Raw genomic sequence first — 15,886 nt, 5'->3', positions numbered from 1 at the left:
GTTTCGTTCCCTTGCACGAAGCTGTCCAGCTTTCCCAACACTGCCTGTTTTCCCCACTGTATATTTGTAGTTCCTTTGTCATATATTAATTGACCACATGTATGTGGCTTTATTTCTAGGCTTTGCATTCTGTTCCATTGGCCTATGGGCCTGCTCTGTGCCAGTACCACAGTGTTTTGTGTACTGTAGCCTGAAGTGTGAGAGCATGATGCCCCCATTTTCACCATTCGTTGTTCTTCTTTCTCCAGATTGCTTTGGCTCTTTGGAGTCTTCTGTGGTTCACTGGAAAATACCATTAGTGTCTCAAAATGGATTGCATTGACCATGTAAGTTCCTTTGGGCAAGATGGCCATTTTGACAATATTATTTCTTCCTATAAAGGAGCACAGGGTAGATTTCCACTTACTGGTGCTTCTTCAATTTCTTTCTTTAGCGTCTTACAGCTTTCAGCGTACAGCTGTTTCACCTCCTTAGTTAAGGTGACTCTTGGGTATTTTATTCTTTTTGATGCAGTTGCAAATGGAATTGGTTTCCTGGTTTTTCCTTGTGTTCATTGTTATTATGTAGAAATGCCACAAATGTCTGTATATTGATCTCGTATCCTGCAACTTCGCTGGATCCAGTTACTCATTCTAACAGTTTTCTAGTGAAGTCTCCAGGGTTTTCTATGTATAATATGTCATGTGCAAATAGTGACAGTTTTCTTCTTCCTCACCAATTTGGAAGCCTTCTGTCTCTTCTCTGGTTGCCATGACTAGGACTTGCACTACTATGTTGAATAAAAGAGGTGAGAGTGTACTTGATTATTTTCTGATCTTGGAGAAAAATATTTCAGCTTTTCCCGATTCAGTTGACGTTAGCTGTGGCGTTGTCTTATGTGCCCTTTCTTATGTTGAAATGTGTTCTGTGTACATCCGTTTTGTTGAGTGCTGTTATCATGAATTGATGTTGAATTTTTTTCAAGTGATTTTTCAGTATCTGTTGAGATTATCACTTCATTTTTATCCTTTTTATTGTGTATCACATTAGTCAATTTGCAAATAATTTTGCTCCTCAATTCCCAGGGAGAAATCGCATGTGGTCGTGCTGGATGGTCTTCTTGCTGTGTTTTTGAATTTGGTTTCTATTATTTTGTGGAGGATTTTCACATCTCTGTTCACCATGGATGTTGGTCTTTCATGCTGTTTTGTTGCAGTGCGTTTGTTTTGCTTTTACGGTGATGCTGGCCTGATAGAGTGAGGTTGGAAGTAGCCCTCGGTCTTCTATTTTGGCAATGCTTTAGGAAGGATGCGTATTAGCGTTTCCTTGAGTGTTTGGAACAATTCAGCTGGCTTTTCATTTTTTGAGGGTTTTTAAAATAAAATTCAATTTTTTTTACTGGTAATTTGTCCAGATTTTCTCTTTCCTCCAGATCAGCTTTGGAAGTTTGTACTTTTCTGGAAATTTGTCCACGTGTTCTAGCTTGTCCAGTTTTTTGGTATACAATTTTCCATGGAATTCTTTGAATTTCTGTGGTGTTAGTTGTTATTTCTCCTTTTTCTTTCCGACTTTATTTGTGTCCTTTCTTTTTTTTCCTGACAAATCTGCTGTGGGTTTATCTATGTTGATTATCTTCTTGAAGACAGAGCAGTCCTTTTCATTCCTTTTTTTCCTGTTCTTTAATTTCTGTATTTTATTATGTTCTGATCTTTATTGTGTCCCATTTTCTATTTCACAAAAGATTTCTCTCTAGCTTGGGATGCGGATCGATGGCATTTTACCCACACCAGAACTTCCAAAATAGTAGTGTCACAAACTGTCCTGCTGCGTTTCATCTAAAGTTATAAAATATTCTAAATCTTTCTCTGTCATTTCAGCAACCCTGACAACATCTGCACGACTGGTAGATTCCACCCCAAGAGACCTCTTTGTTTGTGCCTAAAAAGCATCTGCTTATCCATTAAAGTTTATGCTGTGATTCTAGTGGTCCAGTCCCCTCTTGAGGCCTTACTTGGAGACCCAGGTCTCTTGTAGTTTTCACCACATTTATAGTTACTTCCTCCCCTGCAGTCATGAACCACTTGAGGTCACTTGCAAAATTTGGGCGCAGCTTCTTCCAAACTTCTGTAAATGTCAATATTTTGTCTTCTTTCCAGGAATCCTAAGTATTCTTACAATAGCACCTAGACGGGAGAATCCTTTTCAGAAATTTCCACTTTCCTCTGCCCAGATTCCTGAGCGGAATCGCTGTCTATGGCAGCTGGACCTTTATGAAATGTGCTTCTTCTATAATAAGACTTAAAAGCCAAAAGCGCTTTTTAATCCAAGGGCTGCATCGAGTGGATGTGTAAGCAAGCCTGCAAATGTTCACCAGAGAGTACACCTCTGTCAGCGATCTTAGGTGCCCAGCTGCATTGTGAAGAAGTAAAATTTGGAAGGAATCTTTTCTAAATATAGCATAATTTCCTGGACCCTAGGATTTTCAGAATGGTAAATGAGCATGGGCTTGAACGTAAAGTCACCAGCTGCATTAGCCCCTCACAAGAGAGCCAGCCCGTCCTCTGAAGCTTTGCAAACGGACTGCCTTCTGATCTCCAGCTATCACGGTCGTAGATGACATCTTCCAATGCAAGGCTGCCTTGTCTACACTACAAGCCTGTTGTTTAGTGTACCCCCCTCGTCAGTGTTCTCAGCTGGAACTTCTCAGAAAAGATCTTGTGCCGCTTCAGCGTCAGCACTGCCCCTTTCCCTGCACTTTTATGTTACAGAGGTGGTTCCTCTCCTTAAAGTGCATCAGGCAACCTCTGCCAGCTTCAGCCCTTTCATCTGCAGCTTCCTCACATCTCTCAGCTCCATAGGATTGAAGAGACTGAGGGTCTTGCTCTGGGTCAGGCTTTCGTCTTAGGGAATGTTGTGGCTGGTTTGGTCTCCTGTCCAGACCAGTGAAACCTTCCCCATATCGTCCATAGGCTGTTTCGTCTTATCAAATGGGGGCTCAGTGGAGGAGCACTGTTGCCCTCATGAACCTTTTCTATGTGTTCATACCCAGAGAACTGGGCTCAGTCTTTGGTGAAAAGGGCTTGTTCTCAGCCCATCTTGGCTTCTGACATGCCCTCCTCCCTCAGCTGAATCTTCTCTAGGTTTTCATTTAACAGGAGAGACAGGTGACCTTTCACTGGAACACTTAGAGGCCACTGTCGGGTAACCCGTTGGCCTTATTTGTACATTGCTGTGTGTGAGGGGACAGGGAGGCCTGAGCAGAGGGAGAGGGATGGGACCGCCAGTGAGCACAGCCCTCGGGACGCCCCCTGATGGACTCTGCCGTCTCGTGGGTGCATTGGGGGGGCACCCAAAGCACTTCAGTGGCAACATCAAAGATCACCGGTCACCTAACAAATAGGAGAACGATGAAAAGTGTGAAATAACGTGAGAATTGCCAAATGTGACCCAGAGGTATGAGTGAGCCGGTGCTGTTGGGAAAGTTGTGCCGATGGACTTACTCAGTGCAGGGCGGCCAATCACCTTCAGTTTCTCAGAGACACAGACTCAGTAAAACGTCATAAAATGAATTCTGTCCCTGCATTGTTGTATTCTAAGACATGTCTGTGCACATGTTACTTCTCGGGATTTGGAGGACGTTTCTCTAACGTCCCTCATGCCCCTTCATGTGAGGCATCAGCCCAGAGGCTGTCAGAGAAGCTCACCAAACGTTAGCAGATGAAGTCCTGCAGCACGTGCACAGGATCATATACTCTGGCCACGTGGAGTTCATGCCCAAGAGAGGACAGAGCCTTAATGTCCTGAACCAGTTCAGTTTGCCACTTTAATGGAGTTGTCTTGCGGGGCGTCCTGCCTCGGAGAAGTTCAGTATGGATTCAGTGACCAAAGAAATGAGAGTAGATCATTCTGGGTGTGAAAGGGTTTATTACCGGCTTGTTCTCTCGGCAGTAGGTAGTGCGTCTCTCACTCCGCTGAGAGCACCGGGCCGTGCCCTCTACATAGCGCAGTAATAGCTCAGTGCCTGCTGGTGGGAAGCAGCAAAGGCGTGCGTGAGTGGTGAGGTGCCCTCCTGGAAGATGAGGGGCGAGCATCTGCGTGCAGCCTTCCCCACCCTCCCTCAGCGTTATACTAGAATATCTAGTCGGGCAAACAAGGAAAAAGAGGCATAAGCTCTGAGAAAAAAGTTCGACTGTCTTTATTCCCAGAAGACATTGTTGTGTTCCTAGAAAATATCCTTAGCGGGGGCTCTCTCATCACCTCCTGCAATGAGCCCGGAGGTCTGTCCTCTCACTATATTTCTAAGTAAAAGCCTCTCCCTGGCTCTCCAACTATATATATATATATATATATATATATATATATCTCTCATAAGGGATCTATCATAGAACTACTTGTACTAAGAAGAGAACTTAGAACTTCACAGGATAGAAAATCAGGTTTTTAAAAATCACTTGTATTTCTGTGACCTGGCAACAAATAATGAGAAGAGGAAATAAAAAGTGACTTAGACTGCAGATAACATAAAATATTTAAACTTTTGAAAGTAAATACAGGAGCATAACATTTTGACTTTTGAATAGATAGACATGCAACAGAGTGGGTATAAAAAGTCTGTATAAAGAAATCACAAGAACAAATGTTAAAAAATGCTTTTGACTTCCCATACAGAACATAGGGGATTTCGATGCTTTTCCTTCTGACCAGTTCTACACGATGTCTTATTAAGCCTCTCTAAGCTAGTACGCCGCCCAGCGGTCGGATTCTCTCTCCAGCACGTGGCCACTTCGGTTATTCTCCGGCTTCACTGTTAGCCCCAGGCCTGTATTTCTCAATATGGAGAACGTTCCAATGACATCCTTTTGCTCTGCACTTTGTTTGACAGTTAAATTACCATATTTTCACTGTTATTTTTTAAAATACAAGTTGCGAAAGGACGGTATGACGAGCCTCCGTGGACCCTTTGCCCTACTGTAATGACACCATGTGTGGTCGTATTGTTTAATGACTCTTCAGTGTCACCTTCCGACCGGCTCGTGTTCGGATCACACCGACTCCCAGTAAAGTTCCCCACAGGTGCTTTGCTGCACCAGGACCCAGGTGGCAGCGGCTCCCACACGTGTGGACGACTCTGTTGTGTCTTAGGGCTTCTTGTTCACCACAGCTCACCTGCCTCCCGTGCTGATGGTGCGTGGAGATACTAGGAACTGTTATAATCCTAATTTCTCAGCTGGTCCCCAGCCTTGGCACCTGACCTTGGGTATATTAGGGGTGGAGGTAGGCCAGGTGCTGTGAGAAGCAGTCCTGGGCGGAAGGCTCTACCCGTTCACCTCTGATCAGAAACCCCCGAGGCCTACACAGTGTGACCTGCCATCAGCTCCAAGGGCACAGGCTGCCACACCGCCCAAATGGGGAAGGGGATCTGGGGGTTCAGCTGGCTGGCTGCGGTTAACCTGCGGTTGGATATTGCTTCTATACTGGGGCCCCACCACGTTACCTGCCCACATCTCCCCTGGGCTTCAGCATGTGGTTAGGAGCATGCTGTGCATCCTGCCAACACCATGTACTGGTGGCCTCCGGTGTGAGCCCTGTGGTTACTTAAGCACATGGAGCCTGAGGCTGGGAGAGTCACTAGAGCCGTCATGAGGTCCCCTGGATCTCTGGACCCTGACCTGACAGGCAGGAGTTCCCCTGTGGGGTCCCAACGCCGTCTCTCATTCACTCAGCATGGTAAGAAATCCTCACTCAGCTCCCGTGGCGCTGAAGCCTCACGCCCAGGTCCCAGCGTGGAGCTGTGCCAGCAGGTAGCCTGGCTCGCTCTGCCCTTGTCAGGACCCTGGAGGTGGCCGTGCTGGAGCCCATGACTGCCCTCCACTGCGAGGGTCAGCCCTGCCTCATACGGGGCGGGCGCACCCAGCTACGCTCTTACTCTCTTCCCTCCCCGCAGAGCAGCCCTCCGAGGGGTTCCCTTCTCCATGGAGAGCAGGAAGGCGGCTCTGGGACCCTGGAAGGCCGGCAGAGAGGTGAGACGTACCAGATGTCCCATCTTTGCCATCACAGGACGGACCCATCCCTTCACTTGCCTGGTGGCTGCCTCCTTGGTACAGGGCCAAGGCAGCAGCCGTCCAGGGGAGGTGACCTACCTGATCAGCCCCTGCGGGATGAGGCAGGTCCTCGGGCTGGGGAGGAGGGCAGACGTACTGTCCGTCTCAGGCTGCCCCTGGTAACCACCGCCTGCAGTGTGGAAGGTCTGGCACCCGGTGGTCGCTTGCAAAGCTGGGGGACGATGCAGACCCCGTGCCCACACATGGCCAGGCTGTGGCTCGCAGCCTCCCGGTGAGCAGGCCTGGGTTTGTGTTGCAGGCTCTGGTGACGTTTGAGGATGTGGCTGTGGATTTCACGCAGAAGGAGTGGAAGCTGCTGAGCCCTGCGCAGAGGACCCTGTACAGACACGTGATGCTGGAGAACTTCAGCCACCTGGAGTCGCTGGGTGAGCGGGGTCTCCCCTCAGGGCTGTTTTGTCCCCTTTGAATCTTACTCTCCCTGGGGTCCCACTGAGATGTGGGTGCTCCGCTTCCTGCTCCCCTGGGGATGGGCGGGGGCTGTGTGCCTCTGGGAGTGCGGGATCCCAGGCCTGCCAGCAACCACACAGCCTGGAATGCATGGGGCCCAGCTCCATCCCACCCCCACGGCCTTCCCCACCCAGTCTGGCACCAGTACATAGTGTCTCTGGCCTATAACCAAAACTGACCTCCTCCTTTTTCCCGCTAAGCAGGAATTCCCTGTTCCAAACCAGACCTCATCACGTGGCTGGAGCGAGGGGAAGAGCCCTGGAGGGAAGAGAGGAGACACCGGCCAGTCCGCTGTGCAGGTGAGGGGAGCCTCCGGGTGGACACTGGCCTTCGGCCTTGCGGGGCTGGGGCGGCTGCTCAGAGACCCTGGCCGGAAGCTGTCCTCCTGCACCACGGCTGCTGGGGCTGCCTGGCCCTGCCTCCCTCCCACACCATCATCTTGGATGAGTGAGGGGTATCCTGGGTGCCGTGATACCTTCCGACTGCAGGAAGCCCACCTTCTCCCCAGTAGGCTTTCCCTCTGTGGCCTTGCTGACCCGCCTCTGTGAGGCAGCAGTGGGGTGTCTTCTCTGTGTTTGTGTCCTTCAGGGCCCCGTGTGTCCCATCTTCCACCTCTTCTTCTTGCCACCGTTGTCTCTGGGGCCACTTCTCCTTCCTTTTCCCTCTTGTGACCCTGAGTCACTGCCTTCGGGTAGCTGCTGTCTAGAGTGGGTGCCATGGGGACTGCTTGTCACGGTTCTTTCTTTCACCTGTCACCTGGACTTGCTGTCTTGCAGCAATGGGGGTTCCCCTTTGGGTCCCCTGTTCCAGTCCTCTGTGTGCCCAGTCCTTTCTGGACCTCCCTCCCCCAGGCCCTTATGGTGGGATCACGGGAGATTCTACAGAGAGCTAATACCCCTTCCTTGCCTGTGGACAAGTGTAAATTTGTGGGGTATCTTCTGGTCATGCTGAAGGTGTTTTTTTAGTCTTCATCTGTCCTAACTGGTCCCTAGGCCCTTCTTGGGGAGCGTGGTAGCCGACTCACGTTGACATGGCTGCCATTACCATGTGCTTGGAAGTCTCCTTGTGTCCTGCTGTAGGAATCCTCACTGTGCCTCGGCCGTGAACACATTCTGTAGATTGTTGTCACTTCTCATATGTCTTTACCAATTTTTTTGGCATGAGTCTGTCATTTTGTACTGTCCGTACAGTATTTGAGAGACGAATTTTAAGTCTTCTATTGCATGACATCTATTGTATTTCTCCCCAATGAATCCATCTGTCCCTGTGTGATCATGGTCAGTTTGTTAGTGCCATGTTCTTTGTGTACAGGCAACCTGACTTGAAATCGCCCTGATCTGATGAGCTCTGTGGGCCTGTCTCCCAGCTCCACTCTCTTGGGGGCAGTCCTGCCTCCTCCCACTCTCACCCTCTTCTCCCACAGCTCGATTATTTTGAAGCAAGTCATGGTCTTCCTATCCTTTCATCTCCAGAATCTAGTAACACTTACTCTATACTGATATTAATAGTACGGTTCATTAGATTACTTTTTGATAGCATTAATTATTTAACATGTTTTTGTATCGTGTGTCTGTTATTTATTTTTATTTTTTGTTCAGGTATCAATTGATAGAGACTCTTACGAATGTTTCACAAGAATGACAATGTGGTTACAACATTCACCCTTATTATCAAGTTCCCCCGAACACCGCATTGTAGTCACTGTCCATCAGTGTACTAAGATGCCAGAGTCCCTACTGGTCTCTGTGCTACACTGTCTTCCCCGTGACCCCACACATAGTGTGTTCACTAATCATTATGCTGCACAATCCACTTCTCCATCCCTCCCTACCTGCGCTCCCCCACCGCTCCCCTTTGGTATCCATTAGTCCCATCTTAGCATCTGTGAGTCTATTTTGTTCCGTAAGTTTTGCTTTGTTATTATACTCCACAAATGAGGGAGATCATTTGGTATTTTCCTTTCCCTGCCTGGCTTATTTCACTGAGCATTATACTCTCCAACTCCATCCATGTGGTTGCAAATGGTAGGGTTCCTTTCTTTCCTATGGCTGAGTAGTATTCCATTCTGTATACATACCACATCTTTATCCATTCATCTGCTGATAGACACTTAGGTTGCTTCCATATCTTGTCTATTGTAAGTAGTGCTGCGATAAACATAGGGGTGCATATGTCTTTTTGAATGTGAGAGGTTGTTTTCTTGGTGTGAATTCCTAGGAATGGAATTCCTGAGTCACATGGTATTTCTATTTTTAGTTTTTTGAGGAACCTCCATACTGCTTTCCACAATGGTTGAACTAGTTTATATTCCTACCAGCAGTCTAGGAGGGTTCCCCTTTCTCCGCATCCTTGCCAGTGTTTGTTGTTCATTGTCTCTTCTCTGGTGGCCATCCTTACTGATGTGAGGTGATATCTCATTGTGGTTTCAATTTGCATTTCTCTGATGATTAGCGATGTGGAGCATCTTTTTGTGTGTCTGTTGGCCATATTACTTTCTTCTTTAGAGAACTGTCTATTCAACTCCTGTGCCCATTTTTTTAATTGGATTATTTGCTTTTTGTTTGTTGAGGTGTGTGAGCTCTCTATATATTTTGGATCTCAGTCCTTTATCGGATCTGTCACTTATGACTACATTGACCCATACTGTTGGATTCCTGTTTGTTCTGCTGATGGTGTCCTTTGCTGTGCAAGGTTTTTAGCTTGATGGGGTCCCATTTGTTCATTTTTGCTTTGGTTTCCGTTGCCCGAGGAGATGCATTCCATTAAAAGTTGCTCATGTTTATATTCAGGAGAGTTTTGCCTGCATCTTTTTCTAATACTTTAATGGTTTCATGACTTAGATTCAGATCTTTGATACATTTTGAGTTTCGTTTTGTGTACAGGGTTAGAAAATAATCCATTTTCATTCTCTTGCATGTAGCTGTCCAGTGTTGCCAATACTAGTTCAAGAGGCTTTCATTTCCCCTCTGTATATCCATTGCTCCTTTATCATATTGCTTTGGCTATTCTGGGTCTTTTGTGGTTCCATATGAATTTTAGAATTATTTGGTCTAGTTCGTTGAAGAATGCTGTTGTTATTTTGAGAGGGATTGTGCTCCCAAAGCAGATCTCCAGGGCTGCGTGTTTAGCAGCCTCAGGCTCCACCCCCTCCCCACTCTGTTTCTCTTCCTCCTCTCAGCTGGGTTCAGGGACGGGATTGAGTCCCGTTGGATCAGGGCTTTGGTACATCACCCTGTTTAGTGAGGTCTGCTCTGTTCCCAGGTGTATGCAGCCTGGCCCAGTCTTCTTTCCTGTTGCTCTTTTTGGATTAGTTGTATCAACTATATTTTCATATTATATGTGGTTTCTTGGAGGGATTCTCTGTCTCACTTCTTATGCTGCCATCTTTAATCTCTCCCCATGTGTCTTTTAAGTCTATATCCCACAATACTTTGAGCCAAGCTTCTGAAATTTTTATTTGTTGTATTCAACACCTAGCATTTTGCTGTATATTCTTGATGACATATTTCCCCATCTGTGCCTTCCTCTTTTGTCCAAGATCCCATTTTATGTCTGGTGCTGTCAAAGGGAGTTTCACACACCATTTCCTCTAACTCATGAGCCTTACTGCATGGAAGTCCATTTAACCAATATTCAGATGTTTCCGTGCGGGTCTTTGTAGGTAGAGTCCGAATACCATGATATGTGCAGACCTGCAGTGACAGGCCGTGTGTTCTCACGTGCATGCATCTGGGTGCGCTGAGCCCTGCTCTTCCCCAGCCCATCTCCACAGGCCCCTTCCCAGTCCTTTCCCCACCTCTCCATCCCCCAAGGCCTCCACTGCTGTGGTTCTGCCCAGTGGGCAGCACTTGGCCGCTTCTGGACCTTGATGTGAGTGGAATTGTACCAGGCCTTCTGTGCCAACACCAACGCATTGTTGACTTGCCCGTTCCATGTGGTCTGCATGTTGGGAGTTCATTCAGACTTCGGCCGTCTTTCTCTTTCCTTGCTCTGTATTTTCCTGGACATAACAACTCCTTTCCCACCCCAAAGCAGTTGCTCATTGATTTATCTGTCAGTGAATTTTAAGGAGAGTGGTTCTTTCTGCCACCAGCTTCTCAGAGTGTGAGTGTTGAAACATGACCCCAGTGTTCATATTTTGACCACAGAATTCTTACAAAAGCAAGTCCATGTCAGGCCTGTTAGTGTTGACAAGGGCCCTTGCAGGGGCTTGAAACCAGCACGGTGGGCTCAGGAACTTGGGGTGTCCCAGGTGGTACAGAACTCAGGCTGCCAGCCCGGACACTCTTACTTCTCAGGGTTCGTAGATGCAGCTAGCGCTGTATCCTCTGAATGGTCAGAAGCCACTGAGAGTAATTGGAAGCCCTCGGGTGACATGTAAATACTCAGAAAGTCACACGTTTGAGAGGTGCCAGGTGATCCCCTGGGACCGTCTGCACACCGATGGCCAAAAGCACCAGGAGTGCATTCAGTCAAAGTGGAGTTTCTCCTTTTACTGCAGATTTTCCTTCTGAACATGAATGTTTTGTTTTCTTGTAGCCACAATAGCCAATGTAAATATTTCCTTTCTACAGGTGGTTTTTGTATTCATTTTGTGTGCGTATATATTATTTTCTCACATTGGCACTTAATGGTGAGCAGCTTGCAGAATAAAAACCAAGTCTTCTGAAATATTTCCCACCTTTCTCAGCAAAGGAAACTCTTGTCAGTCTTCTTAATTGCTCACCTTTAAAACATCAAAGTATTTGCATGTGGTTATTCATAGAACATACTCATTCATGAATCGTCATTTGGCCTTTTATTCCATGCCAACCTCTGTTCTCAGCCTGGGAATACAGCACTGAAGGAGCCCATCCAATCCCCCCTCCCTCTCGCTTACCTGCAGTGGTTTTTTGGCACAGGAACAGCACCCTAACCGCCTCTGTGATTTCAGGAAACAAGTGCTGTGAAGGCACTGCTCCCAGAGAAGCACGTGGAGGTGGCGTTGGGACAGTGGGCTGGGAGTGGGTGACGTGGTCACACAGGACGGACAGCAGAGGCCTCTCTGACCACGTCACCTTTGAGCAGGACCCAGACCAAGAAAACCACGAAGCCAAGCAGATTTATATGTGTGTATTTGGTGTTCCTTCTACCCAGTCAGGAAGGAGCTTTGTCCAAAGAACAGAAAAACCTCCGTCAGTGTCAGCTGGAGTGGGGGACTCAAACGTGGAAGAAACTGAGTTTCGAGCAGGAAGGGTACAGGGCCCAGCAATCCGTGCAAAGATGTGGTCCATGTGTTGGGGAGCCTCTCGTGTGTTTACACCATAGGTGACATCTGATACAGTTTTTGCTGAGGTGTCATTGACGTACGACATCCCATTATTTTCAGGTGTGATTCATTTCAGTCCACAGTGACTGGTTATTTTTATGCTTTAGAAAATGATCCCCATGCTGATACTAGTTGCCATGTATGACCTCACAAATTAATTACATCATCTTCCCTGTGCTGTACACTACTTCCCGTGACTTAGTTATGTTCAGCTGGAAGTTTGCTCAGCTTCATCCCCTCACCCTGTTTTGCCTGTGCGCAGCCCCGCCCCCACCCTTGGTGTCCTTCAGATTCCTTGCCTGTCCGTCTGTTTCTGTTTCTGTTTCTCAGATCCCACATACAGGTGCTGTCGTGCGGGATTTGTCTGTCTTCCGTGACTCAGCATGATGACCTCGGGGCCATCCGTGTTGTCACACACAGGAAGATCTCCCTCCTGAGGCTCAGTAGCATTTGTAACTTAGATGATGCTCTACCTGAAGTTAGATAACAGACTGAAGATAATCCTTCGCTAGTGTGTACATTCCTCTCTCCACGAGAAGATAGCAGCTTCCAACTAGATGGAAGAGCAGGGCCTGGGAGGGGAACCCTCATGGGAGGTGGTGGCAGTTGTCTTGTGTGGTGGCGCAGGCTGCCTCGCCTGTGACCATCCTGATGGGGCACTTTTTCTCTTTAGCAGAAGCAAAGCCAGAAATGCATCTCTGTCCCTGCTGCCCACTGACCTCCGCTCACCACATCCTCTTGAGGCACACGATTCACGACCATTCTGCTCAGATGTCTGCAGGTGTTTGTGCAACAGATTACCCACAGCTGAGGAATCAAGATCACCAGGAACAAGAGCAAGAAGAACTCTCTCATCAGAGTGACCAGAGTGATAGGGGAGCAGGTCAAGAGAGAGAAGAAAACTCCCAGACCTTGTTGAGGAGGGGGAGTCTGATGTCTGGGATAACTTCCAGCCCACACCCCACCCAGGCAGTAAGTCTGGGGCAAAGGAACTCAGTGGTGGAAATAGAGGGCAGCCAAGCCCAGAGGGGAAATCCTAAAGAAACAGCTAAAGTTTTGAAAGTAATAGAAAATTCAGGATGGGGAGAATTCAGATATGCAGAGTGTGGGCAACACTTTAATCAGAAGACAAAGCTCCTTGATCACAGAAAAGCACATCATGGACAGAATCTTTTAACATACAGGGAGAGTGGACAGGACTTTAGTGATAAGTCAGAACTCTTCTTGCACCTGAAGATTCACCCTGGAGAGATTCCATATATGTGCAGGGAGGGTGGGCCAGACTTCAGCAGTAAGTCAAACCTCATAACATACCAGAGGACACACTCAGGGGAAAAGCCTTTTGTGTGCAAGGAGTGCGGCCAAGGATTTTCACAAAAATCAAACCTCAATAGTCATTGGCGGACACACTCAGGGGAGAAGCCTTTTGTGTGCAATGAGTGTGGCAAATGCTTTTCCCATAAAAAACAGCTGACCTGCCACCAGTATAAACACTCAGGAGAGAAGCCTTTTGTGTGCAAGGAGTGTGGGAAAGGCTTTACCCAAAAAGCAAACCTAGTCGCCCACCAGTGGTCACACACAGAGGAGAAGCCTTTTGTGTGCAAGGAGTGCGGGCAAGGATTTTCAAGAAAATCAAACCTCAATAGTCATTGGCTGACACACTCAGGGGAGAAGCCTTTTGTGTGCAATGAGTGTGGCAAATGCTTTTCCCATAAAAAGCACCTGACCCGCCACCAGTATAAACACTCAGAAGAGAAGCCTTTTGTGTGCAAGGAGTGTGGGAAAGGCTTTACCCAAAAATCAAGCCTAGTCGCCCACCAGTGGTCACACTCAGGGGAGAAGCCTTTTGTGTGCAAGGAGTGCGGGCAAGGATTTTCACAAAAATCAAACCTCAATAGTCATTGGCGGACACACTCTGGGGAGAAGCCTTTTGTGTGCAATGAGTGTGGCAAACGCTTTTCCCATAAAAAACAGCTGACCTGCCACCAGTATAAACACTCAGGAGAGAAGCCTTTTGTGTGCAAGGAGTGTGGGAAAGGCTTTACCCAAAAATCAAGCCTAGTCGCCCACCAGTGGTCACACTCAGGGGAGAAGCCTTTTGTGTGTAAGGAGTGCGGCCAAGGATTTTCACATAAATCAAACCTCAATAGTCATTGGCGGACACACTCAGGGGAGAAGCCTTTTGTGTGCAATGAGTGTGGCAAACGCTTTTCCCATAAAAAACAGCTGACCTGCCACCAGTATAAACACTCAGGAGAGAAGCCTTTTGTGTGCAAGGAGTGTGGGAAAGGCTTTACCCAAAAATCAAGCCTAGTTGCCCACCAGTGGTCACACTCAGGGGAGAAGCCTTTTGTGTGCAAGGAGTGTGGAAAAGGCTTTACCCATAAATCACACCTGATGCACCACCAGAGGACTCACTCAGGGGAGAAGCCTTTTGTGTGCCAGGAGTGTGGGAAAGGCTTTACCCGTAAATCACACCTGATGCGCCACCAGAGGACTCACTCAGGGGAGAAGCTTTTTGTGTGCCAGGAGTGTGGGAAAGGCTTTACCCATAAATCATACCTGATGCGCCACAAGAGGACTCACTCAGGGGAGAAGCCTTTTGTGTGCCAGGAGTGTGGGAAAGGCTTTACCCATAAATCACACCTGATGCACCACAAGAGGACTCACTCAGGGGAGAAGCCTTTTGTGTGCAAGGAGTGTGAGAAAGGCTTTACCCGTAAATCAGCCCTGATTTGCCACCAGTGGACTCACTCAGTGGAGAAGCCTTTTGTGTGCAAGGAGTGTGGGAAAGGCCTTATCTGTAAATCTTCCCTGATGCGCCACCACAGGACTCACTCAGGGGAGAAGCCTTTTGTGTGTAAGGAGTGTGGGAAAGGCTTTATCCGTAAATCAACCATGATGTGCCATCAGAGGACTCACTCCTGGGAGAAGCCTTTTGTGTGCAAGGAGTGTGGGCAAGGATTTTCCCAAAAATCAGCCCTCATACGCCATTGGAGTACACACTCAGGGGGAAGCCTTTTGTGTGCAAGGAGTGTGGGCATGCCTGTAACCAAAAATTAGGCCTGATCTCCCATGAAAGGACACACTCAGGAGAGAAACCTTTTGTGTGCAAGGAGTGTGGGTGAAGCTTTTCCCATAAATCATCCCTGACCTCCCACCAGCGTACACATTCAGGAGAGAAGCCCTTTGTGTGCAGGTATTGTGGGCAGAGTTACAGGTGGAAGCCCAGTCTCGTAAACCCATCAGAATAAACACTTGGGGGTGAAGCCTTTTGTGGGCAGGTACTGTAGGCGAAATTTCAGCATTAAGTCATATCTCCTATGTCATCTGAAGGTACACTCAGGGGAGAAGCCTTTTGTTTGCAAAGAGTGTGGAAAAGCCTCTATCTGAAAAAAATCCCTTATCGCCCACCACTGGAGACACTCGGGGAAGAAGCCATTTCTGTGCAAGGAGTGTGGGAAAGCCTTTGCCCTCAAATCATCCCTGACAACCCACAAGTGGAAACACTCAGGGGAGAAGCCTTTTGTGTGCAAGGAGTGTGGGAAAGGCTTTCTCAAGAGATCATCTCTTACCTACCACCTGAGGAGACACTCAGGGGAGAAGCCTTTTGTGTGCAAGGAGTGTGGGAAAGGCTTTCTCAAGAGATCATCTCTTACCTCCCACCTGAGGACGCACTCGGGAGAAGCCTTTTGAGTGCAGGGAGTGTGGTGTAGGTTTTATCCACAAGGAAACCCTCATCTACCACCAGCGGAAACCCTCAGGGGAGAAACCTTTTGTGTGTAGTTATTGTGGGCGAGGTTTTCAGAGTAAGTCTAATCTCCAGAGACATCAGAAGGTACACTCAGGGGAGAAGCCTTTTGTATGAAAGGAGTGTGGCCAAGTCCCCAGTGCACACATGGAGGAAAGGGACCGTGTGTGCTGCATGGAGTGGAAAGTGAGCCATAATCACACGTGTGGGTGTCAGAGGTTCCACTCAGCAGGGAAGCACTTGTGTGCAGCGTGTGGCCAAAGCATTAGTTGATGGCTG

The 15,886-nt window shown here is 47.9% G+C and overlaps 1 protein-coding gene across 5 annotated transcripts in view; it reads left to right on the top strand.

Moving 5' to 3' along the window:
• LOC130680791 (zinc finger protein 169-like) overlaps window positions 1–15,886 on the top strand; it is a 43,569-nt gene that overhangs the window by 9,273 nt on the left and 18,410 nt on the right. For 3 of the 5 annotated variants that reach the window (XM_057492186.1, XM_057492188.1, XM_057492187.1), the window contains exons 2-4: window positions 5,924–5,999; window positions 6,340–6,466; window positions 6,752–6,847. In XM_057492186.1, coding sequence (XP_057348169.1) covers window positions 5,924–5,999; window positions 6,340–6,466; window positions 6,752–6,847 — 299 coding nt within the window. Of the gene's footprint in view, window positions 1–5,923; window positions 6,000–6,339; window positions 6,467–6,751; window positions 6,848–10,846; window positions 11,118–12,186; window positions 12,524–15,886 lie in introns of those variants that run through there. The other 2 variants (XM_057492190.1, XM_057492189.1) reach the window with 2 other exon arrangements.

Source organism: Manis pentadactyla, chromosome 14 (assembly GCF_030020395.1).
Source record: "Manis pentadactyla isolate mManPen7 chromosome 14, mManPen7.hap1, whole genome shotgun sequence".
Taxonomy (NCBI): domain Eukaryota; kingdom Metazoa; phylum Chordata; class Mammalia; order Pholidota; family Manidae; genus Manis; species Manis pentadactyla.
Note: the sequence above shows the minus strand (reverse complement) of the source record. Positions and strands in the feature narration are given on the sequence as shown.